The following is a 24,551-nucleotide window of genomic DNA, read 5'->3' on the forward strand; positions in this document are numbered from 1 at the left end:
TAAGTATTAGTTGGTGAGTGTGTGAATGCGAATTGATGCAAAATGTATTAGTTTAACACATAAATCTAAACTCTGCCTCCCAAACTGATTTAGAGCACATAATCTAAAGGCCTGCTTCCAAAACTGAACCAGCAAGCAGTGACCTAGACAGGAAAAGGTTGAATTACGCCAATGACGAAGCGAAGCAAAGATAGAAGAGAAGGGATGATAAAGTAGCGTGATTATTGTTTGCTTTTTAATGGTAGATGCTATTGCTGGTCTAGCAAGCACTTACTTCCCAAAACCACACAAACCAAGGCTCACACATAAAGCTCCAAATTCAGGAGCTGATCGCAAGTGCAAGTATGGCATAACATCAGAGCAAGGTTATAGTCGAAACCTTGACTAGTCAGCTCAACTATTTCTCATGCTTTGAAGCAACTAGCAACTAGAAACCAACCTCAACAAATATCAAAAGCAATCACAGACTCCCAGAGAAGCAGATGATATGAAGCCAAAAAGTTCCCTTAGAGCAAGAAATTGTGTGATTTATCTCACCTTCAATCATTAAATATGGCATTTCTAGCTTCAAGGGGCAGGGCATGTACTGCCACAAGCACATAGAGCCGCTCATTTTGGTGAAACGCCATCTTAAACCCACCCAGTTATCTATGCAAAGATCACGCAAAAACAGTTTGACGAAAGCAAGCATAAACTAGCCGATTGAAACTCATGAAGGAAACTTTGACTAAGCATTTAACTTTAGGACAACAACACTTTAACATGCAAGACACAAAAGTGAATTGCCCAATTGTCAAAAGTGGGGTACATGTACCATTGCCTAAGATCCATTTTCATGTATTGGGAAGCAGCAAGACAGTATAAATAACATAATGCAGGAAGATGTTAATGTTTTACGGATGGTTTAATCTTGAGGACCAATAAAGGTTCCCAGTACCCAGGAATAATACTGAACCAAACACTTGTAGGAACATGATTGCATACCAGTTGTCCTGAGATGCTGCTTATAACCATAAGCACATTTCACCAATACCACTATAACCCAAAACCCGCAAATTCTTGGACACAATTGACAAATGGACCCATAATGTACTAAATTTTGACAAAAACACACTTGTACTCTGCCAATTCGACAATTAAGTTTAAGAATGTTTTCAACTTCTATAACCTAATACCAATTCTCAGTAACATTCTCATAAGGGCATTGATTAGGGAGGTACAGTAGTACAATCCAGCCTAGAAACAAAATCGTCCTCATTTGTCACCTTAACCCATGCAGTTTCAATAGATATAGCCATCAAAATGTATAGGAAATGTGGTGATAGAAAACTCTACAAATTAACTGGTTTGAATGTATGATCCTACTCCAATGTTCTAACTGATCCAGAAGCATGGGAACAACGTAAAAATAAACAGAAAAGAAGAAGGAAAATTGTAGTTTTTGTTCTTTTCAAATAAATTGTACTGGAACAGAGTGGAGCACTCAGAGTTGAAGCTTGACATATTAACTCTGAGCCAACTTTGGTCTCTACAACACGAGCATAGAACTAATATAACTAGAAATATCTTCAGGTAATAAAAAATGCCATCGCAATCGCGATATGATCAGTCATTTTCAGAATTCCTCAGCATTTAGAACAGACGAAATTGATAACATTAAGCCTATTATCTTCAGGCAATAGCAAACCGATGTCCTAAACTCCTCCAATTATCTAAACATTAGGCATATTCATCCTCAATTTCATTCGCAGTTTATATCAACACTAATACCATTCACATTCAAACATAACATTTTTCTTCTAAAAATCGAAGAAAAATTTTGTCACCATATCCCATAACTCATTAAAGCACATAAATTCCTCTTCAATCCAGTCTCCAAATTAGAAAAAAAAAAAAAAAAAAAAGGAACGGAGTAATTAAAACTCGAAAGAACTAAAATGGGAACTTTACAGGAGCTACGCCAGACATTGTCTTTAAACTAAGGATCGCTGAAAAGGCTCCGAAATAACAGGATCCCAGACTAAAACCCGAATCCATTAAATTTCAGGCTCCGGGAGCCGATCGGTAGCGGTAGAGCTTGCCGAAGACGTGGAGAGCGGTGACGAAGCCGATGAAGCAAACGCTCATGACAAGGACGACCGTGGGCGAGATCTTTAGCCCAGGGGCATCATCAGTGTAGAATCTCAGCATGTTACTACTGGAGCCAGCGCCAACGTTGCCGGAGCCACCAGCGTTAGAGGATCCACCGCCGAGTCTGCGGCGGCGCTGGACAGCTGTGGCTGCAGCAGAGCCACGGGGCGCCACCATACCAGGACGCGAGGTGGGGCCGGAGGCGGCTTGAGACTGTGAGGTGCCTCGTGCCATTTTTTTGTTTGATCAGTTCGAGAATTTCGGATTGTTCTCGAAAGAGAGAGATAGAGCTGAGAAAGTGGCAGGTTAGTGAGTGAGGAGTGAGGAAGGAGGAGCAAATTTAGTATGGAAATTGAGATGATGAGCGTAATTATTAATCTGGGGAATTAATGCAGTGGCGGATAAATGAATGTTGGTTTTGTTTAATGGGGGAGGGCTTGACCTTGGGCTTTGGGATATGGCCATATGGGATATGCATGAGTCCAATCCATGGGGCCACTTTTTTTTTTTTATAATTTTTTAATTTTATTTTATAATGCTGAAATCATCCACAGGGCATTTTATTTTATTATTTTATAGTTTAGTCTGATATGAAATTCAGATTAACCTTGTACTCCCTCCGTCCCACTTTGATAGTCCTGTTTCTTTTTTCACACAATTTAAGAAAAAATAGTTAATTTTATTGGAAAAATAAATTTAGATTGCTATTTTTTTAAAATACCTTCACATTAAATAAAGTGCAATTTTATGGAAACTTGAATTGATGGTAAAAAAAGAATCAACTCTTATTAAATGGGGTAGATTTATAGTAACAACAACTTACATTAAATAAGGGTATTTTAGAAAAATTAAAACACAACTACATTCTTCAATTGGAAAGTGGATTACAATTTGGGACAGACGAAAAAGGAAAACAGGACTATCAAAGTGGAACGGAAGAAATATTAAGTTATGGAATGGAATTTTAGAACGCCCTGCTCAATAATAAAATTTACAATTTAATTGAGTACTGTTTAAATTCAACGCTTCTTCTAAAAAAGTAAATAAATAAATAAATAAAAATTAACCTTATTCACATTGTTATAAGTTTTGAACGAATGATAATTGTATGAAATTTAACTTTTCTACATACGTCGTGAATCCAATGACGATAATAATGCATACTGTCAGTATATATAATATTTATCCAACAACATTTAAAATCTCTTTCAGTAGATATGAGGAGCGAGAGTTATCGTTGGCCAAACTATTTTTACTAATTCTGTTAAGTTCGTTGTGCATATGATGGACAAATCTCGTTCCCTTCTCTTCTGCTTGCATAATTGGTGACAAAACATGAAACATCTTGCACGTCACTTATCACATCCATACAATACAAGATGTTAGTATTCAAACTTCTATTTGTTCTCCCCTATTTCGTCATGCATGACAGACACATGATAGACCACTTTACAGTATCATCATTTTTCTTATGCATAATTAGCAGTACTAATTAGTTGTAGCCTTTGTACATTTCGGCCCAAATTGTCGCCCCTGTTCATCCTTGCAAGCTTAACAAGATCATCTGCAAGTCAGTCCGTCCGTCAGGGTCCTCATGGAGCCCTTGGTGGCCACCACCGGCTAAGGTCCAAAGCTCTTCCCATGGTGGAAAAAGATTTTGAATTGGATAGGAAGCCAACAGGGTAAGTGAAGAAAGCTGAGAGAATAATCCATCATTCAACAAAAACAACAGGGCACGAAAAAATTTTTCTTTTAAAAAAGAAGGGGAAAAAAAAAATACTTGTCATGAGGTCGAAACGAGAAAGTTAAAGAGCACTCTTTATTGAATTCAAGGAGTACACAACAGGACTTACTCAAGAATTTGCTATTCAGCAAATTTGCTGCCTACTCTGCCTCTTCTAATCAATAGTTGCAGGCTTCACTTCAGCAACTATTATTGGCCCTGAATTTGATCGAAACCATGCAAAGCTCGAAGCCGCCTCTTGGTCTCAGCCAAAATGGGCTATGACTACCGAAACAAGAATCACCCCCAAACAGAACCAAGCATAGCACTGCCTCCCTAACTTTGCCAGCATCTTCTGCATACCTTCCATCTCTCCATCTTTCTTTCTTCCCCTTATTCCTGTCTAGAATCTGCTTAATAAAACATTTGTTCTTCCTTTTATATACACAGGAAGGAAGAAAACTAGGGGCTGCAATAAATAAAGCTACAATAAACAGGAGAGATGACGATGGGTGGCAATGGATGCGACGTAACGCTTGTCGTTTTGTTATCAGGTCCCTGCCAGGTGCTAAATCTGCTTGGCGTTTTACGTCCGAGAAATTTTGCTTTTTAACCTGTAAATAGAGTCCAAACTTTAGCGGGCTCCTTCGCGCTCTAGCAGGCTTACCTTCTTTCTTAGTTGCTGAAAACAAATGGGTTTCGGCTGATTTCTTCAGATCAGGCCCAGTACAGCTGACCGAGACTCGACGGGCTACACTCTAAGGGTCCGTTTGGTTCACGGACCGGATGAAATAGGATGACTCATCCTCCTCGTTTTATTAATCCTAGGTTGAGTCATCCCCGGATAAATAATTCAAGTTATTTAATATTTGATTGATTTTGGTTTGGATAGAATATGTTGGTAAATAATCCTCTCTTGTGTTTGGTTGGAGATTGGATGAGGTTGGATTTACTATTTTAACGACCAAAGCACCCTTTAATTTATAGATTCTTTTTAATAAAATAATTTAATATTTTATAAAATATTACTAAAATAATTTAATAAAAATTCTAATATTATAAATTTTATTGAAATAAAGTAGTTTGAAACTTTAGAATTATAAATTAAATCAAGAGTTTTGATCTATAAAAATTTGTATTCACTCAAACTTAGCCCATTCGAGCCCTTAAAAATACATTTTGACTAAGTTTTTGATAAAAAATTTGAAATCCAATTAAATAATGGGTTGAGTTTTGGCTAAATTAAGGTTAAATCAATTAAAACCTAACACATTTAAGAGCTTTAAATGAGTTGAATTTAGTCCAAGGGCAATACAGTCCTTCTATTATGATATTAGTATGGCATATTAGTCACAATTTTTAAATTAATTAATAGGGGTAAGTCAAATTTTTTAAAATAATGAATGGGGGCAAATTAGTCAAAAATTTTTAATATAATTAGTAGGGGCTAATTAGTCCATTTATTATCATATTATTACATGAGAGTATGGTTATATAATAGTTAATATAAATTTGAATCATTCATAAGGGCAAATTAGTCTAAATATTGCTATATTGGTAGTAAGGACAAATTAGTCAAAAATTTTTAAAATGAATTAGTAGGGGCAAATTTATCCATTTATTATATTATCATGTGGGAGTAGGGTTATACAATTATAAGAATATAAATTTGTATTCTTGTAAGGATAAATTAGTTTAAAATTTTATTATCTTATCTGTTAGTCATCCCGGAATGACTAATACTATCTCCCCCATGAGATTATATTTTTTTCCATGAATAGGGGATTAATTCGGTTAGGTAGGATGTGTCATCCTATGTATAAAATGTAACCAAACATAGGATGACACGGGATGACTAATCCAATCTTATGTCGTCTCATGAACCAAACGGATCCTAAATTGTATTCACGTTTTCCAAGTATTTTGCTCGTGCTTTAGTGTGGTTTATTTTTAGAAGCATAAATAATTTAAATAAAAAATAATAATGATCCAACATGTTTATTCATAATAATTTTTAAGAATTGGTATTTTAAATGCTTAACTGTCATACTAATTTTTAAAATCTTCTTTACGTACTTTTATCTATAGGGTAATGTTAATCTCACTCTTACTATTTGTTTAATCATATAGTCTAATAAATAAAATTATATAATAAAAATGATAGCAGGAGTCCAATAAACAAAAAGGAGAGTGCAATTAACGTTTTCCTTTATTAATAATATAATAGTATTTATCAAATATTGTAACGCAGGTCAAAAAATCAATAGATATTCTTTTATATAATTAAAACATTTATAATGACCATAAATCTAGCTACATATTCATATTTAATTAAGTACAAAAGATCCAACAATTTATTTTTTAAATCAACAAATATTTAATTTCCACAAATATTGGTAAATTTATTGGTATGAAAATTACTTTTTTTTATGATAAGTTAATCTTTTTTTTATATGGCTGTTTGGGTAAAGCACTAAAGAAAAAAGATTACAACTAAAGTGGTAAAGATTAGTTTAAAGACGTACCTTGATTGTTTTGCTTTTAAACTAGTACGATTTTTAGTTAATAGTAATTTATTTTCATACAAAATATAATCCAAATTACAATATGCCTAACTTTGTCTCGTCATTCCTGTCATTTTTTCCAATACCAATTGCACCTGGAAGGAGAAAATTTGAAGAAATCTTGAAGTGGACCAAGTAAAGTGTGGGGACACATAGATGGTACAAAACGTTTTGAAACCAGAATTTCGACTGTACTAATCAAAAGAAGAAAATTTCTTGACTTTCCCCCCCTCAACACCTTCTGGAAGTTGGAACCACCAGCCAATTTTGAAAAGCTAGATTGGAAGAGAAAAAACATCCGCCCCCATTCTGTTAGCGATGACAGGGAATCAGCAATGACGTTCCCATCCCGGTGGAAAACATCAGGAAAGAACAAAAGGTTTGATCTTTGGGCTTTGCTTGCTGACAGCATCTGCGAGGACGCCAATTTAGACAAATTTCAGTACTTTTTACTACAACAGCACTAAACACTAATAATGCCTTGATTCTCAAAGTCTATACAGATTGAAGCCGTTAATGACTTTGACATGTTCGTATGCAGCGGATGTATATACAGAAGATGAACGACTTTTCATCGAGAATGGAATACTGATAGGCTCGACATCTTTTCAAGGAGTGGCAGCAGGCTCACCTAACGAATAAGATTCGAATTCAAGACATAGACTTAAAAAGCATCAAGCTCCTTGCTACATCACTCAACTCGACAATCGTTGATCTTCGCACTTCACTTCAATCAAAGATAATATCAAGTAATTAACCGTAGACGCGACGAAAAAATGTCTATTGTGAATCTTTCATTACTACTACTTGACATTAGTTTCTTCAGCGATTAATTTCTATTGAATGGTATCTTACTCATCCTCCTGTTCCTTGACTCTTTCTTGTTAAATAATGCTTGGTATACTAAATACGACGCAAGAGACCTAATGTTATTGAAAGATGGCTCTTAGTTTTATTTATTTATTTATTTTATTGGTAAGTGAGAGGTTTTAAACCCTGGACCTCTATTTACAATCGCTCCCGCCTTATCATCAAATCCAACCCTTCTTTGCCCTTTCCTTGATTAATCAAAGGATGAAAATAGTCGGTCAATTAGGGACCGTTTGTTTGGAAATTTTCTATTGTTTGGTTGGGTTATTGCTTGGGAAAATTTTTTCCTACCGAAAATTTTTTACATCAGACCAAACAGTGTAAAATGATCACTTCCCATATAAATGAACTGAAGTTATTTTCTATATCCGACTCGTAAGTCATAAGACTATCCATTCAAGCTCCCTCACTACTCACTAGCCTTTAAATTTAGAACAAAACCCACCACCAACGCAATAAACCCACTAAAGATTTATCATTTCCATCTCCTCCTCCTCCTCTGCTCCCGTTCTTCCTTCTTTGCTGTATTTTCTTTCTATTTTTCTTTGTCTCTGTCTTTCTTTCTCTCAAATACATAGGCAATACACACATATGGGGAGATCTAGATTTGAAATTGAAACATGCTGTAGGGAGGTCGTAAAGGATGCTAGAGGAAGTTTTGATGTATGAAAATGAAATGAAGTTGTTAATTTTGTGCTAATATACTGTAAATTTGAGGTACGTTTATTCAATGAACTTTGAATGTAAAGCATAACTATTGAGGTCTTGGTAATCGTGGTGGGACGGTGGTTTTTAGGTAAGATACTTAGGCCATGCTTGGATTGCTGGTTTCCGTCGGAAAATATTATCATTTTTCGTGATCACATTTTCCTATCATCTTTTTCCCTCACATATATCAAATCGCTACAGTAATTTTTCCATGAAAAATGACGGAAAATACAATCCAAACACAACCTTAGTTTTGGTGTTGACTAGTGATCTAGAAGGTATCTTAATTGCATCCACAAGAATAAGTTTAGTCTTGAGACTATTTTGACAAATTACCCAAACACGGAAAAAAATATGGAGAAAGTAATTATTTTCCCGGATAAAATTTATTATGGAAGACATTTTTCGCTGAATATATTTTACATTGAATCAAACGGACCCTTAGTCCCCAGATCTTTTCATATCAGAGTGGGCACTTCTAATATGGTTAGCATAGAAAGGAGTTACTTTTGTGAAATTCTTCATATTTGGACAAGTCAAAAGTAATGTATTGAGTATCATTAACTGATCTAATAGGTTAATTGTGAAACTAAAGTAAGGTTGAGTAAGGTCAGCATCATTCATCCATTGCTTAGAAGTTGAGAGCAGAGACTGAAATTGTCATACATCAATCAGTCGTCTATGTACAAATGATCCTAGTGCTTCCCATATTACAAATGGGGAAAAATCCATTTTTCGTCCTTAAACCTTGAGTTAGGGACATATTTTATCCCCAAACTTTTAGACGTACCACATTTAGTATATGAATTAATTATTTTGGGTCACATTTAGTCCAAAAACGGTAAAATATTTAATTGGGACAGAGAAGGTTGATGTGACCGTTGATTTTGGTTGAGAAATTGTTTTTACTTAATGGCCACGTGCCAAACAAGCGATTTTCTCCTTTCAAATTAAGTAATTTACCGTTTTTGGACTAAATGTGGCAAAAATAATTAATTCATGTACTAAATGTGGCGCGTCTAAAAATTTGGGGACGAAATGTGTCCCTAAATCAAAGTTTAGGGACAAAAAGTGGATTTTTCCCTACAAATTGTGACATCTCAATCAGACCGATTGTGCATATAATCATTATATCGCGACGACTTGGAGAAATCAAAAGCTGGCAAATACTGAAAATTCAGCGTAATGCTTCCAATCAAAATTAAGTTCAACGTTCTTTCTAGAGATACTGCGTGCGTTAACAATAGTCTACTCCAAGAACTTGCATTTCGCACTGCCAATAATAAGACTTTGATTTTTCAGACCGAAAGTTGGATTCGGGATTGTTTCAGTTTCTCATTGTATTATTATTATTATGTATACAAAGCAAGTTGCCTTAAATCTGCAACGAAAATTTTTGCTTTACAAAGCAGATAAACAAATGATAGTAAAAACAAATCTCAAAATCCTCTCAATTGCTGATGGACGTATGTTATGGGCCGGCGTGGCGTCAATCGTTATGTCCGTTTCGCCGATCTTTTGCTATTGCTAGCGTTTATACTCGACAGCGACTTGCAATTTGCCAAGAACCCGGGCTTCCTCCAATTTATATACAAATGAAAAGAAGCCTCCGGACCTCACTGCCCTCGTGTATCAATCAATCTATTTACTAGCATTCCTTTGGATAAATGAAAATTCACTTGATTTTCCACTATTTGAATGACGAGTATTGATTTCGTGTTCAGGCAGAGGAGCCACTTGTGATGACAAGCTAGGCCCTTGAACATCAGTACCGTCGTGGTCCAAGAATCCGAGTTCAATATTGTGCTGGTGTTGGGAAGAAGAAACATGATCAATACTTCCCTGGTGGAATTGGCTGGGAGAAGGTGACTCGGTATCCCATTGTTCAACGTCGAAGTTTGATTTTCTTGGAGATGTTTGGAGGCTGTCGAGTTCGCTCTTGTAGCGGCGGAGGAGATGGACAGGGGATAGGTGGTGGGATGGTGTGGCTGCTCTGCTTGAGATTGGGGATGCAAGCCCTGAATGCTTGCTTTCTTTGATGTGTTTCTTTGCTGTGTGATGCCAGTTTTTCAAGGCCGTGGCCACTCTTTCGTTGAATATTGTTGGTTTCATTGTGGAACCCATCTGTCCACACCACACAAAAAACCAACTTGAACTTTCAATCTCATGAAGAAAAAAAAAAGGTTGAACGTATTGTATTAAATGCTTTGATGGTTATGGTCTTAATCAACATTCAATTCTGGCAAATTCTTTAAGCAAGGAAAGATATTTGTGGGCACTGTGCACTATACTAAAAGTCAGAGAATGAGCACCAATAGTGCAAAATTTGGTACTTTAAAAGGAAAAGAAATCCGTATTCTCTGATAGCGAGTGCGAGTGCGAGTGCTCGCAATTTACTATTCAATATTATCGGATTCAATGCTATAAATTAAGGGGGAATCTTCAATTTTTATTAAATATTTGTGAGATGAGTTTGAAAAGAAGTAGATTTCGGACAAACTCTTTGAAAACAGCTTGCTTACCTGCGTTACAAGGGCATACAGAGGAAGGGTGACATAGCTGCAAAGAATCTGTATGAGAACCCTGTTGAAAGCACGTCATCCAATAGGTCAGCCATAGTTAACATAATAAAAATACTGTGTCAAAGATCATGGGATGGTGGACAATACCCCATCGATATTCTGATTATAATATCCTCCAAGTGCTCGTGGAAACAAGATCTCAACCCAAATTCGTACTGCAGAAACATGATTGATTGAATGATCAGACTTTGTAAGTGCAGGTTCTTTTTTTTTTTTTTCTTCAAATTTATTTATACATTATATGGATAGGTTATGATAAAAGGCGAGTCATTGCGTACCCAAGTCCAGGCAAAGAAGGCCAGTTGAAATGCATTCTGCATCCATAGAAGATAGACAACAAAAAGATTTTCACGTGTGAGTGAGTGTAAAAGTAAGGCAGATTTATCCATCATATATGTTTCTATCTTCTTGGCAAAAATAGATAAGTAAATTAGATACCTGGAAGAGGACGAAGTTGATGAGGTAAAGAATGAGTCGGGGACGATTGAACCAGAAGAGGTCGTCTCCAGGCTGAACCACTGGTACGCCTTTCACAACTTCACCTCTTTCTTGAATCCTTAGGCCCATTTTGGTTATAATCACTTGTAGCTTGGTCCCAACCAACAAGATTATCTGTAGTTATAAATCCCATAGAGGTCGACTTTGTTACTCGTTAATTCAACATTTCGCCCCACCCGCTTATTAACCATTTAACTTGGCCGCGGGTTGGATTCTACTATACGGTAACGTAAGAGGGAGGAGATTCTAAATTCAAAACGATCCATTGAAAAAAAATACACATGCGTGCGCGCGCGCGCATGCAGAAAGAGGCTTAAAATACATGATAGTTATAATATGATATATATCAATATGAAAAGGATCATCAATTATTTAAGGAAAACTACTTACCACCAGTGGGACAAATGGCAGCCACAGATATGAATACCAGCCTATCCAATTAATCGGACATGAAAAAAAAAAAAAAAGAGAAGAAATTAGTCAAATGGATGGAAATAGAAGATGCGGATATAATCAAGATTATTGTTGGCATAGAGGCAGAAGCCTCATCGTTATTTGATAGCTGTAAGTGCCAACAAGGAGATGAGATGATTGAGGAATGATTTAGCAATTTGCCAAATTTATACTATACATTTACTCACCATGAGTATTGAAGAGGAGGAAGATCACCGCGAACAACCAGATCGGAGGGCTGAAAATAGTTGAAAGGACAAAAATGACTAAGTTAGGCAAATGCACATCCAATTCTGTGGTCTATCCTCAATAGACATTATTGTGAATCCAAGAAAATTGAATAACTTCTGAAAACAAAATATATTAGGGAGATAAAAGATTAAAAAAAAAAAATCCGGATTACCAACCTGATACCAACAACCACTTTGAAATCCTCTTCCAGTGATCTATTGATGTACTTTTGGAAGTCAAAATTTGCGTGGCTTTGAGGCGCCAAATGTGCCTGAAATTTAACATAAATATATGGGTCATACTTAACCATTAAACCTCTTACTAGAATTAAAAAAAAAAAAAAGGAAGAAGACTTTTTTTACAAGTGAAAAAAAAAAAAAGAAGTGAAATAAAATGGTACAAGTGAAGTTACCATGATAAATCCATGCCTTAGGGTCAAGTAATCAACTTTGGGCACCGACCTGACAAATTGCCTGAAGAAGCAGACCTGAAACCATACCCAAAACAAAGGTCAAATGAGTGAAAATTTTTCGAGCCAGGAAAATGCCGTAGAGATTGATATCATTAACGACGGGAATGGGACAGGACGAATCGGTGTTGTCGTAGTCAATTAATTTGGCCCAATAAAAAAACGGAAAAGGAAGAAAAGGTCAAACACAGTAGGAAAGAGGAAATATTGTATACATCGCGATATATCACATGCTGGCTTGCCATGGCCGCCGTCGCCTTTTTATATGCATGCATATTTGAAATCGGCGTAAAAAATCAATTGGTTTAGGGAATTAGATAAAAGAATCGGACCAACTTACTGCAAAAAGATCAATTGGTTCAGGGAATATAGCTACTGATCTTATTGTGAAATGGAACTTCTGACGCTGACTAATTTGACCACTGGCCACAGTACAAAATACATCCTTTTACCAAATTCTCGTTTTCAGAATTTCCTCGTTAGTTAGGTCCAACTTAACAACCTTAAACTCTCGTTTTTAAACTCTCTTTTTGAGATGAAACAGTACGTGATTTCAGAAAAGAAACAAGAAGGAGATAATTGATTTTCTAATTTTCTGTTGAAGCATTAACTATTAACCTATCCCTTGAGGTTCTTCTAGGCATTTAATTATGCGTGTTTTTGTTTCTTATAGGCTCGTAAACATTTCAAACTTTCTGACGAAGAAAAATGTAAAATAATCACCGGAATCTGGAGAATGAGCAACTTTTAAAAACATTCGTCGTCTGTTAATTATCATCCTTCTATGCATGGCCATATATATATGTATGTACGTATGTATGAAAGTGCACGTGCATTGCCACAGACAAAATCTTAATCGTGAGATTTTGCAGCCAATCTAGGAAGTAATCAGTCTGAGACTTACAATCCAAAGGAGAAAGGGGGTCCTGCTCCAGAAGCTCAAGTGCCTTCTTCCAAAAGAGGTTTCTCTGGCAAATCTGAATCTCTCAGGATCTGCAGCATGCGCACAAACAACATTTTTTACAATTGAGATATGGAACGACAAATGTACTATTATTTATCGATCCCACGACAAAGGCAAAGCGTGTTATGCTCATGCAGGTACGAGTCTCACTGCTGAATAGCTAGCATTGGGTTACATGCTTGCATGCATTTAAGATGTTGGAATTTTTGGTTGGTACACTACTGTTATTATTATTTTGGTTGATTGCTTGTGCTAGGAAGATAAAAGAGTTAGTACAACATAGTAGTCATACCGTGTGAGAACTGGTATTCAGCAGTCTTTGTTTCCTTCTCCCATGCCTTCCAGCTGCTCATCTGATATATGATACCATCACAGAAGTATTTAACCATCAAGAAACCATGATTATGATTATATGGAAAGAAAAGAAAAGAAAAGGTTGACGAAAAACAAGATAGGCTACCTTGGCTCTCCCCAAGGCATAGGTCAAGATACAGTACAGGACGTGAAAAACGGCCAAGACGAAGATGAAAATATGCAGCTGATGTATACCATCTGTTGACACAAACGATACTTTCCCCTGCAAAATAACCATATTGTCCAATACGCCAGTCAGCCATTTTCCTCATTCCATGCACAATTTCAATATGGTTTTAAAAGCTATACATAACCTTCTCATGGTTTAGATTAAAGTGATGAAATTTGCAATCCATAATGAAGTCAACTAAACTATCAAAAATACCTCTATATAAAGTTGAAAATTATTTATTAATACTATGGAGGTTATGTATATATATATATATATATATATATATATTGAAAATAATATGGGGATTATATGATAAAACACTAAATTATAAGGAGGTTATATGATAAAATATAAAATCATACGAGATTAGAGTGTCATGCATATTATATTTATACATTTTGATCACTTCAGCTATTTTAATTTTTAAACAAAGTTAATTTCGACATTTTCATAGGTATTTCCATCACTTTGACACTTCAATCCAAATTACGAGAGGGGTTATATATAGCTATTAAAATTATAGGAGGGTTATGTGTAAATTAGCAGAAGGGGATAAAGTTTAATCCCTTAATTATACTTCTTCTACACGTTATATTTCCCATTTTTCCAGGTACCTATCATCAGATGGTACCATCACAATTCGAAACTTGTCGGAGAAATCGAAGTGGGAAGAAGAAGCCTAGTAGACCTAGTCGTGTACCTTGGCTTCACATTTATCGGCCCCTCCAGAAGCCAGAATACGCCGAGCCCCGTCATCTGATAGAAGTCGTCTCCGTCCGTCTTCTCCATGACTTACTCCAGAATGCTGGTCCAAATTTGCTTCTTGCTTCTTATTGCACGGATGCCATGTAGCTCCAACTTCTTTGGATATACATATTTTGGTTATTGGACCTTGTCCTACCGTAAGGAGCAAGGAAATGAATCCCAACAACATAAGCTCTGAGGAGTAAACATTTAAAAAAAAAAAACATGATAAACAAAGTTAGATAAAAGAACCCTTAGTATATGAACAATAAACGAGGTAAAACCCTTGCGATTTTTCTTACCTGATTTGATCTTTTCCAGAGCTTCATAAAGGGATCTTTTATGCTTTGACTTTAACCACTGTAAAACATATTGGTCCCCAAGAAGTTACGAGGAAAATTTAGCCTCGGAAAGCTGCAACAGAATTAAGTATTTATTACCATTTTTTTTCCGACTGATTTTTATGGCTTACCTTGCCAATTAGATGGAGAATATGCTCAATCAAAATTGAAATCGCAACCAAAACAAAACACACGACGGCGACAGCCCACGTCGGCGTTTGCTCCAAGGATCTTCCTCCACCTCCTCCAGCCATATTTTATCGTCTTTCGTCTTACAATTCTATCAAACTTTAGTAAATTTAACAACCCTTTTCAAAGATTTGCTCTAGTACTGAATCTACTGATGAAAGTAAAAGAAAGATGAGTGAATTCTGGGGAGCTGAGTATCAATATTGGATGTTGATAACTCCTTAGACGGCTAAAAGGGGTGCTGATGCTGATGCTGATGCTGGGCAAGAGAGGGAGAGAGAGAGAGTAAATATGTGGGAATCACAACTTGGTAGGAATCATATGGTGGAGACTCATATGCATATATATATATGTAGGCGGGGTTATGGTCCACTATTTCCAATTAAGCTGAGGAGGGAAACGTAGAAGAGAGCAGTACATGATGACTTTGACTTATAGACGCGTAGCTTTAAAAGAAGACTGATGACCGGGGACTGGGATAGGTTTAAACTTTAAACTTCAAAGAAAGCCAAAACAAAACGGAATAAGATAAAAAGAATCGGAGAAAAGTAAAAAAAGAAATGAAGTCGCCATATTTTGGTGGACCGTAGCAAGAAGGTGGGAGAAACACAAGAAAGAGATTCTTGACTTAATCAACATATCAAGCTACTAGTGAGCTTTTATTTTATTTTATTTTATTTTATTTTTTGGGGGTGAAACTATAAAAAAGGCACAACTAATAAACTACACATATTTCTTTGACTAGATCACTGAATAAAAAAAAAGAGGGAAAATTAGAATTTGAGGCTCCTTGTTAACGTAAAACTCTTAAAAATGTTAATCACTCCCCCAAGTCAACTCTCTATGACTGATTTCCTTAATATTCTGGTTATTTGATCAGATCACCAATTAAGTGGCTAGTGATTGACTTAGTCAAAATCATGTAGTAGTACTGTAGTAGATTTGCTTTTTAGAACCGGAGTAGGTGGGAATAAGAAAAGAGCAATTGTCCTAATTATGGATTTTTTGTACGAGTAATCAGTGATGCACGAAATTTATTGGTTGGCCTCTAGATCAATTGTGTGATTTATTATTGCATGTGCCAACCGAAAAAAGAAAGAAAGAAAGAAATACGATTAGATTCTGTTTTAATCTTGTACACACTTGAGTAAACTAATGATCATGTCTGTACTATTGATGTATACATGCGCATATATGGACATATTTGTCTAAGAATTTGACTCGTAAAATGAATTAAGAACCAAATCCAAATAATTATAGCTAGGATTCGCATGCAAGTTTCTTTTCTTCAATTCTTGAGTTTAAAATATGAATTTACAACGTAAAAGTAAAAGAGTAAATATTATATACACTGACAATATATACACTATTACAGTTAGATATGCAATATATATGCAAAATTTGGATTTCAATTTCAAATTTAAATTATATGTCATGCATCTAATTATGAAAGCGTATGCACTATTAGTGTATATAAGATTAATTCAAACGTAAAATGTCCAAAATGTGGCTGACTCGGTCGGTTAGAAATGCCAACTACGATGAGGCGAAAAAACAAGATGCAAGAGGACAAAGAACGAAAAGCCAAAGGAGAAAATATTTGCTAGAAGGGTTTCACCTAATTTCTGTGGAAGAGAATTCATCTGGTTTGTGGATAATTTGGCCCACACTATTATATACTATCATCTATCATCTTAATTTTTATCTTATTGCCCCCTGAATTGAATTTCCTGGAGATATACAATAATATTTTTCTGGAATTGGAAGTTTTGGCTTTGATGGGCTGGATCTTGAGCTATAAGAAAGCTGCCAAAAGCAAAATGTTTTTGAGGGCAACGAAAGAGGCGGAAATCGACCCGCCAAAGTCAATCTTTCAATCTTCCTTTTCCTTTAGACAAATCATCCTTTGATTATAAAATATAGTAACATAAATATAGTTTTTAATTTTCTATTGACGTTTTTGTTTTCAAAGCAAATGTATTAATGTATTATGGCCATTCAGTTTTCGCATTTTATATCTTGCGTTTGTGGTTGCAGAAAATACCCTAGTTGACCGACCATTAGATTAGCCAAAATCCTATCCATAAAAGGGGCAAAAAAAAAAAAAAAATGGTTAAGCCAAAAAGAAATGCAAAGATAGCTGACTGCATAGTGCCTTGTATTGTGGGTTGTGGCTCGAAGAAACAGATGCATTCAACGCGCTTGTCAAGCTTATTCACGTGGCAATTTGCACGAGTAGCCAATGGAATCCAATCAGTTTCTTCACTCGACTGCCCTAGTATTTTTTTTTAATTTTGAACGAAATCACGAGTTCCAATAGTTAATTTATTAATAACGTAATGGGCCAAGCAAATATTTCATTCTTTTTCCTTTTGCCCACTTTCATTGTAGGACAAGAATTGAGGTATTACACTCATCCCCTTTTAAGATCTTTGCGTCGTTACGAAATCCCATGAATTCAATCTATCTATTTAGTCGGACGTGGATTTTAGAGTTTGTTTTGATACCATTTGTGACGCTCATCTACTGATGAGTTACTCCAATAATTTTTGAGCGACACTATGAGTTCAAGATAATTAATCTAAATTATTCTTAACCACATAGACTTTTTTTTTTCTACACAGAGGTATTTGGATCCACGGACTGATTACCGTACAACCCAACTAATCCTCTGCCGGTCGGGAGAGACTGCCCAACATCACCGACCGTAGTACCCAGGATTCGAATCTTTGCGGTGGTACTTAGGGATGGCAATGCCTTGCGGGGGGCTAATGGGGAGGGGTTGGGGTGGGGGGTGGGGGCAGGGGAAATTTTTTTCCCCCCACTTAGAAACGGGGCAGGGGAGTGTACCCCCACCCCATCCCCCACCCCGCTACCCGCTTTAAAAAAATAAATATATAAAATATATATGTATATAATTTTATATATAATATATAATTTAATTAGTTACAAACATATGATAATGATATTATTAGTTATATGTATATTATAATGTCTATTAGTATATATAATATAATTGATATTATTAATTATACTAATAATTATATATGTGTACTAATACAAATTATTAATTGGTTATACTAAATTTAAAAATACATTTATACTAAATCCCTAATTACACTTAATACAATAACATTTTTTTCTTAAAAAAAAGCATAAGCAGAATAATGAATTAGTGATTGTATTTGTGCCAAAAGTGAAAACTTGACTACTTTAGTTATATTTATTTCATTATATTGGATTGTATTCAAATAATTTTATTTGATTGTTTTTATAAGTTTCAATTGTAAAATTACAACGAATAATAATTTGATGATATGTTGATATGTTGATATTTTGTACTTGATTATTTGTTAAAATTTAATCATAATAAAATTATATAACAAATTTTTATTAGTCCCGCGGGATGGAGGGAGCAGGGGACGGGGCAGGGGCGGGGGGAGTTTGTAGACAGCGGGGCGGGGGATGGGGGAAGGGTCCCCCGCCCCAACTCCGCCCCGTTGCCATACCTAGTGGTACTCATCTAACTAGGCTACTACCACCAGCTCTAGCCCTGGGGGGAACATAGTGTGGAACTACTTGATTCAAGAATTATTTTTCTTGTTAAATTATTTCTGGTTTTACTCTTTCATAGCCCAATAATAATGAATTAATGAAGCCTTTAACAACTCAAAACATATAAATTCCAGTATATTATTTCTTTTTTTCTTTTTTTTAATATAAAAAGCTCACAAGTAGCTAGATGAAACAGAACTGAACATATATACACGTACTAGAGTTTTTTTTTTTCCAAATTTTGTTAGCTAGCTCTCGTTCCAATACCTGAATGACACAATCAGTAAACTACTATCACTCACTAAATTAGTGTCATGAAAATGAGACAATATCTCATAGTTCACAAAATGATATATGTAAGAGCGTTGTTAAGTTTCAGGAAATTGATGATTTCACTTTAGGATGAATTCTTGCACCCCAAAGATAAAGGTCATAGTTATTATAATTCACGCTTAATTCATGCTTAATTTTATATTATTAGTTAAAATACCAACTTAATCTACTATATGTTATTGGTTTTTTTTTTTTTTGGCCCTTGCCAACTTAAGCTCCATTCCTGATGTTTTACAGGTGGGCAGCATTAATTTTACAGTGTGAATGTAATGACGATCCAGACTGCCAAACCAATTTCCATTTTCATTAATTATTTTCTGAGTTCTCAATATTTACTTTTGCTGATGCATATTGCCATGTAGAAAGACTGCAACTTCAGCCATTGACATACTCTCCATCTTCGGTGAGGTCCTGAGGCAAGTAGCTAGAAACGTTCCCATACGATAGTACTCCTGCAATTCTGCTATTATTACAGTTAGAGAATTTAGAAGCAAGATGGATTACTTTATATATATATATATATTAATAGTATACATTCTACCCATCAAATTATTCGAATTTTTTTTTCCTACAGGTGCGTATCGTAGTCTACAGAAAACTGGAGATAAAGAAGCCCCTTCATCCCTAAAACCTAATTTAGCTGATAGAAAAATTAGTTATATGCATGAGATCTCTAATTCGGCCTTCAAAACCTCCCCTTTTTCTCTTGCAGGGTTTGGAAACTACCCTTCGATTAAAAAAAAAAAAAAACCCAATTTTTTGAAAGTCAAAGCTAAAATTTTGACAATAGTTCTTCGCCATCTTCTGGTTGTGTTATTTGTTCTATTAGGTGCAATTTTATAAAGTGTAACTTTCAATGACCAATTAATATAGGTCGAAGTCTCAACGCATCTGAATATTAGTTGATGATGGAAGTATCGCAGTGTTGTTTTGACAAAATTTTTGGTCAGCTAAAACTAAAAAAATTTATTCACGATTATAGCTATTTGATACATGTGAAATAAAAAAATATATTCACGAAAATTTTTTTTAAAAAAAATTGCAACAAACCAAAAGCAATAATATTGTTTTGCCACAAAAAACCAGTAGGTCGGTTTTTTGGCTGCATAACAGGAAAATTACACTACCAGTTTGGCAGAAACGTTTTCGAACGATTGTTTTGGCAATGTATTAGAAAATTTTATTATCGAAGTTCCATAACCGGATTAACTTAAGTTAGTTGATAGTCAAATGCATGCTGTTGCTGAAAACAAAATTGCCTTTCAGGATTCATACTTCACCATACGACTTAATCAGGAGAAAAAACATTGAGTTTCACACTTCAACCAATTCGGATGCCTCCATGACTGAAACATCCCCTCTGGTCGCCTCCAATCAAGTCTACGAGATCTATTTATCAAACAACAATGTCAGATAAAAAAAGACAAAAAAAAAAGAAAAATTAATTATATTTTTGTTGGCGGAGCGAATAATTAACACTTTCATTGAGAATAATCATCAATGATATCCTTGAAACATACTGGAACTGCCAAAAAAGAAAAAAAAAAAAAAAGATTAACACTTGATGTTAATTAGAGAAATTAGAGACAATGATGACCGTTGAATGGTTGAAACTTTAAGCGAATGTTAATGAGAAATGTAAACTTATCAAGACTAGAAATGTTGGAAGATAAAATTTTGAGTTAGTTTCAATAATTTCACAGGAAACTCTAGCTTAAAACAATGTTGAAACACAAGGATTATATTCTACCAATATAATGTGCAATGAATCAATGAATGAATTTTATGATATCCAAAGTGGGTAAAATAGTTCTAGAAAAATGGTTCTTGAGAAAATTTTCGAAAAGAAGCTAAATGTCATGATAAAATACTCAGATCTTTGCAAATCAACTTTTCCTTTTTAAACTCAAAAAAAAAAAAAAACTTTTGGGCTGACTATTTTTTCCTAGAGAAGAAAATGTACTAACGAGTAATACCAGCATCATTTTGCAGTGAGTTTTCAGCAGCCAATAAGGTATTTGACAAACGCAAATCACTGGACTATTAGAGTAGTGGTGGTGTCTGCCTGCAAAAGCCAGCTCATATTTTTGTTGATGGCATATAATCCCAAGGAAAATGGTCAAAAAGACTACTAGAAGGTCGTATAATTGATTCTGGTCTGCATTTGCTGTGGCATTTCCACTTCTGAATCTGAAAACTCAATAATTTGTTGTTCCTTCTTTCCGTGTACTATTCTACTAATAACCGGTTCTCGGATACTAAACTGGTTTTTTTTTTTTTTCCTTTTAAACCTACCCAGAAAGGAAAAAAAAAGTTTTTTCTCCCTCTACATTTTGTCAGGTACTGCTACTGTATATGTTTTTTCTTTTAATCGTCTGAAAAATTTGTCTAAAGTCTTATTTACAGTCACCTAATACCTCTTACTATTGTTGTTGAATTAAAACAAACAAACAAACAAACAAACAAACAAAAGAAGGCTTTTCAAGAACTTAAATTAATTAATCGAGTTATGGACACTCTAGAGCAACAAATGACTAGTGCACTAATTCCTAAAGTTCACGGAAAAGTGCTCAATATAATTATGTTTTGTACCTTTTCATCGGATCATTGTATATGTTTAAATTTTTGGTATATAAATGCGTGATAATGTTGTATTTAATATATATCAAATATTTTATTCATGTACGTCACTTTTACTCTGAATACAATAATGTAATATAATTATATATCAAATAATGTAAAAAGTACAATAATCGTACCTAACCAGGTCCTTTCCCAAAGTTGGGACACAATCATATTTGGGTTGCTCAAGTTTATAAAACAGTTTTAGCCCTCAAGTTACCATACTAATTAGCAAAATAGTGCTTTCGTACTTTAGAATTGTAATGCTTGAAGGAAGCATGTGCTGATGATATTCGTATTCCAGCCAATTGAAATGGACGGTATCTTTTTCCTCTAAATCTTATTCAGATAACGCAAGTAGATTGATCCTAAATTCCGACGATCTCAAGCCATAATTTTTACCCTGCAGCTGGAAATGTGAACAAATTGTGCATCTTCTGGTTCAGAAATTTAATGTAAGTTTTGTCTCTAGATATAGCAGTGCCTGTTTTCCTGGAATAAACCGAAGATGGTGAATTGAAAGACTGCTTTATTTGAATTCAACACGTCAGAAGCAGACCTGGCCTGCAAGGCAACAAGCAACTGTTACGTGCATGTTCCGGTGGTTCATTATCTTCGACTTTGAGCAGTTGCAAATACAAATTTCCTCCTGCCAAATGGGAACTTTTACTACTGCATGCAGCTTTTTTCTTCTTTTTTTTTTTTTTTAATTTTTTCCTGGCTGGAGGAGGGGTCGTTTCAGACTTTGAAATCAGCAATCCAGCATATTAAAAACCAGCGACATGGTCAAAAGACAAGCTTTCTACGGAATTGGCAAATCGCAATTGTTTGCTAGCATCGTTTTTCTTGTTAGTAGAAAATTGTACTCTTTTAATAGATGGTATGTTGCCTCTATAATGTTGATGATCTAAACAGGTCGATTATGACCGATTCAAGCAGCATTCAAGGAGTCAAATTTGCGCAAACAGATTATCGTGATTAAGAAAGATTGCACAAGTAAAATTGAAATGGTGTGATCTGGTCTAGGTGAAAAGTGAGCTTGCAAGGGCTTTTTCTTTTCTTTGTCTTTTTGGTTCGACAAGATGTCAACTACTTCATTTTGGGAAGAAAATGTAAACGCTTTCCTGCCAGATACAATTATTGTCCATCTTAATTGAATTTGCAAAAAATTGAGAATAATTATGTATGTCTTGGTTCAAGTATCTTTTCCCTTTTGTTTTTTTTATTGGAATGAAAAAGAGAAAAGGGTAGTGCAAAGGTTGCTGTTCTCAAAAGCTAAACACAAATATTGTTTCCCCTCCCTTCGCTTTCTGAATTCTGAGACGTTAGTTTGTTCCTTTTCGCACTGAATTGGAAGTACAATCGATGTGTGATGGTGTGGTAACTAGTGTGAATCGTCTATGATCAAGTTAACTGAATTCCAGATGATCTTTTCCTATAGGTCTAGGTGTGGTTATGGGGAAGGCTTCAACTCTGTAACTATTTCTGCTGCAAGTATAGTCAATTATGTTATTTTTCACACACACAAAAAAAAAAGTCAATCATGTTATAGCCAGCCTTATTTGACATGAACAAATTAACTATGTATATATCCGCAAGACATATTTCACCTGTCCATTTGCGTTTTTTTCTTGTCCTAATGATCTCTATATGTATATGTGCAGCTAATTGTCCGAACCCGGGGAGTGTATGAACTATGAACAGACAAGGTGTAGAGTAAAACTCTCAAAATAAGTTTTTCTACAAAAATAATGATGAGCGATCGGTCAAGGTTGGCGATCATAGTAGCCAATATTATCGTATCCAAGATGTCACACAGCTTTCAGACATTCTCTCACATAATACTATGATGACTATAACAACACCATGATTTGCAAGGCACTTATCTTAATCGCCAAGCGGACTAATCCATTAAGTTTCTTTTGCTTTTTTCTTTCAGTCAGATATATTTTTATTTTCAAATAATAATATTTTGCATGTTTGAACCACTCAACTATTTGTACGTGTTATGCATTTTTTCCTTTTAAGTGTAAGTAGGAAAATTTCGAACTCGAAACCTCTTACTTATATTCTCTCCTTCCATACTATCCAACCCATCTCGCCTCTACGTACAGAACATTCAATTCATTGTAAAGGAGGAATTATACGATTTTCTTCTATTTGTTGATGAGTAACTTTTTCCCTTTTTCAAAGTTTTCCTAATCTAGTTCGATTCTCACAGTTATAATATTTTTAAGAATCTAAGAGGATGTAACAAGTTGTACGCTTCATGAATTGATGTCTTCGTCTTACGTCCCATCCCATTTCCTGCAAAAATTAATTAATATAAAAAGCTCAAAAGCAAGCGTTTTGTCCTGCATGAAAAGAATTCATTAGCACTAGATCACTGAGACCTTTTTCTGTTTCGTGAATACCACTGCATCAGAAATAAATTTACTAAACTTGATTAAAAGAGCAGAAAAGGGACCTGCTCATCGTAATTGTAATTAAACTCTTTTAATGTTCTGTACTCTGCCCCCGCGTTAATTACACGCAGTTTAATTTTGTTTTGATGTTCTAAGCTTTCAGATTTAGCAGGTATAAATTAACTACTTTCGATTTCAGGTTGGTCTGGATAAGCCTCTCTTGTGGAACAAGAAGTTCATACATTTATACGATTGTAGTTTATAGAAGTCAAGTAAGGTTAAATATATACATATATGCAGCCCTAGTTGCGTGTCTCTCGAACCATTAGGCTAGTTTGCAGCAGCAGCCACAAGGCAGCCGCGGTTGGTTTGGGCTGACCGGGCCGAGATCGCGATTCCCTAAATTTAGACAATTTTTGCAGGATTCTTTTTCTGAGGATAGTTTTCTTTCTTTCTTTCTTTTTTTTATTTAATAATAACCAACAGTCATTTTTCTCTAATTTCTCATAAGTAAAAGATAATTTAAAACTTTCTTGGAAGGTCCCTTGGCGTAAGATTTTCCTTAAAAAAAGAGTTGACGAGAACAAAGGCTTCCAATGACCGATGCTGAATCCCTAGTTGTTTTGGGCCAATGTCTCGAATGT

The 24,551-nt window shown here is 35.1% G+C and overlaps 2 protein-coding genes across 5 annotated transcripts; both read right to left on the reverse strand.

The window, feature by feature from the left end:
* Nucleotides 1-1,751: 1,751 nt before the first annotated feature.
* Nucleotides 1,752-4,433, reverse strand: LOC113708188 (uncharacterized). Of its 4 annotated transcripts, none has more exons than XM_072077210.1 (2): nucleotides 3,984-4,433; nucleotides 1,752-3,765 (listed from the first exon to the last, which is right to left on the reverse strand). In XM_072077210.1, exon 2 carries the CDS (start codon nucleotides 2,362-2,364, stop codon nucleotides 2,044-2,046), a length of 321 nt encoding a protein of 106 aa, XP_071933311.1. In that variant the 5' UTR covers nucleotides 2,365-3,765; nucleotides 3,984-4,433; the 3' UTR covers nucleotides 1,752-2,043. The 4 variants fall into 4 exon arrangements, with proteins under 4 accessions (XP_071933311.1, XP_071933304.1, XP_071933309.1 ...); XM_072077203.1 differs by having other exon boundaries at nucleotides 1,752-3,826; XM_072077208.1 differs by having other exon boundaries at nucleotides 1,752-3,879.
* Nucleotides 4,434-9,305: 4,872 nt separating this feature from the next.
* On the reverse strand, nucleotides 9,306-15,293 carry LOC113727903 (MLO-like protein 6). Its single transcript, XM_027252305.2, has 15 exons — nucleotides 14,935-15,293; nucleotides 14,765-14,822; nucleotides 14,419-14,657; nucleotides 13,653-13,769; nucleotides 13,485-13,545; nucleotides 13,133-13,221; nucleotides 12,172-12,246; nucleotides 11,936-12,030; nucleotides 11,717-11,766; nucleotides 11,466-11,506; nucleotides 11,016-11,189; nucleotides 10,856-10,891; nucleotides 10,665-10,732; nucleotides 10,518-10,578; nucleotides 9,306-10,119 (listed from the first exon to the last, which is right to left on the reverse strand). Exons 1-15 carry the CDS (start codon nucleotides 15,055-15,057, stop codon nucleotides 9,637-9,639), a joined length of 1,770 nt encoding a protein of 589 aa, XP_027108106.1. The 5' UTR covers nucleotides 15,058-15,293; the 3' UTR covers nucleotides 9,306-9,636.
* Between the last annotated feature and the right edge of the window lie 9,258 nt (nucleotides 15,294-24,551).

Source organism: Coffea arabica, chromosome 1c (genome assembly GCF_036785885.1).
Source record: "Coffea arabica cultivar ET-39 chromosome 1c, Coffea Arabica ET-39 HiFi, whole genome shotgun sequence".
Lineage (NCBI taxonomy): Eukaryota > Viridiplantae > Streptophyta > Magnoliopsida > Gentianales > Rubiaceae > Coffea > Coffea arabica.

What these genes read in the sequence shown, in the direction of transcription:
- LOC113727903 (XM_027252305.2), bottom strand. Translation starts at nt 15,057, where the DNA reads ATGGCTGGAGGAGGTGGAGGAAGATCCTTGGAGCAAACGCCGACGTGG. An exon ending in CCTCCTCTTCAATACTCATG is followed by an intron (nt 11,507 to 11,716) that starts GTGAGTAAATGT and finishes TTAATTGGATAG; the next exon opens with GCTGGTATTCATATCTGTGG. An exon ending in TGCCATTTGTCCCACTGGTG is followed by an intron (nt 11,190 to 11,465) that starts GTAAGTAGTTTT and finishes TTATAACTACAG; the next exon opens with ATAATCTTGTTGGTTGGGAC.
- LOC113708188 (XM_072077210.1), bottom strand. Translation starts at nt 2,364, where the DNA reads ATGGCACGAGGCACCTCACAGTCTCAAGCCGCCTCCGGCCCCACCTCG.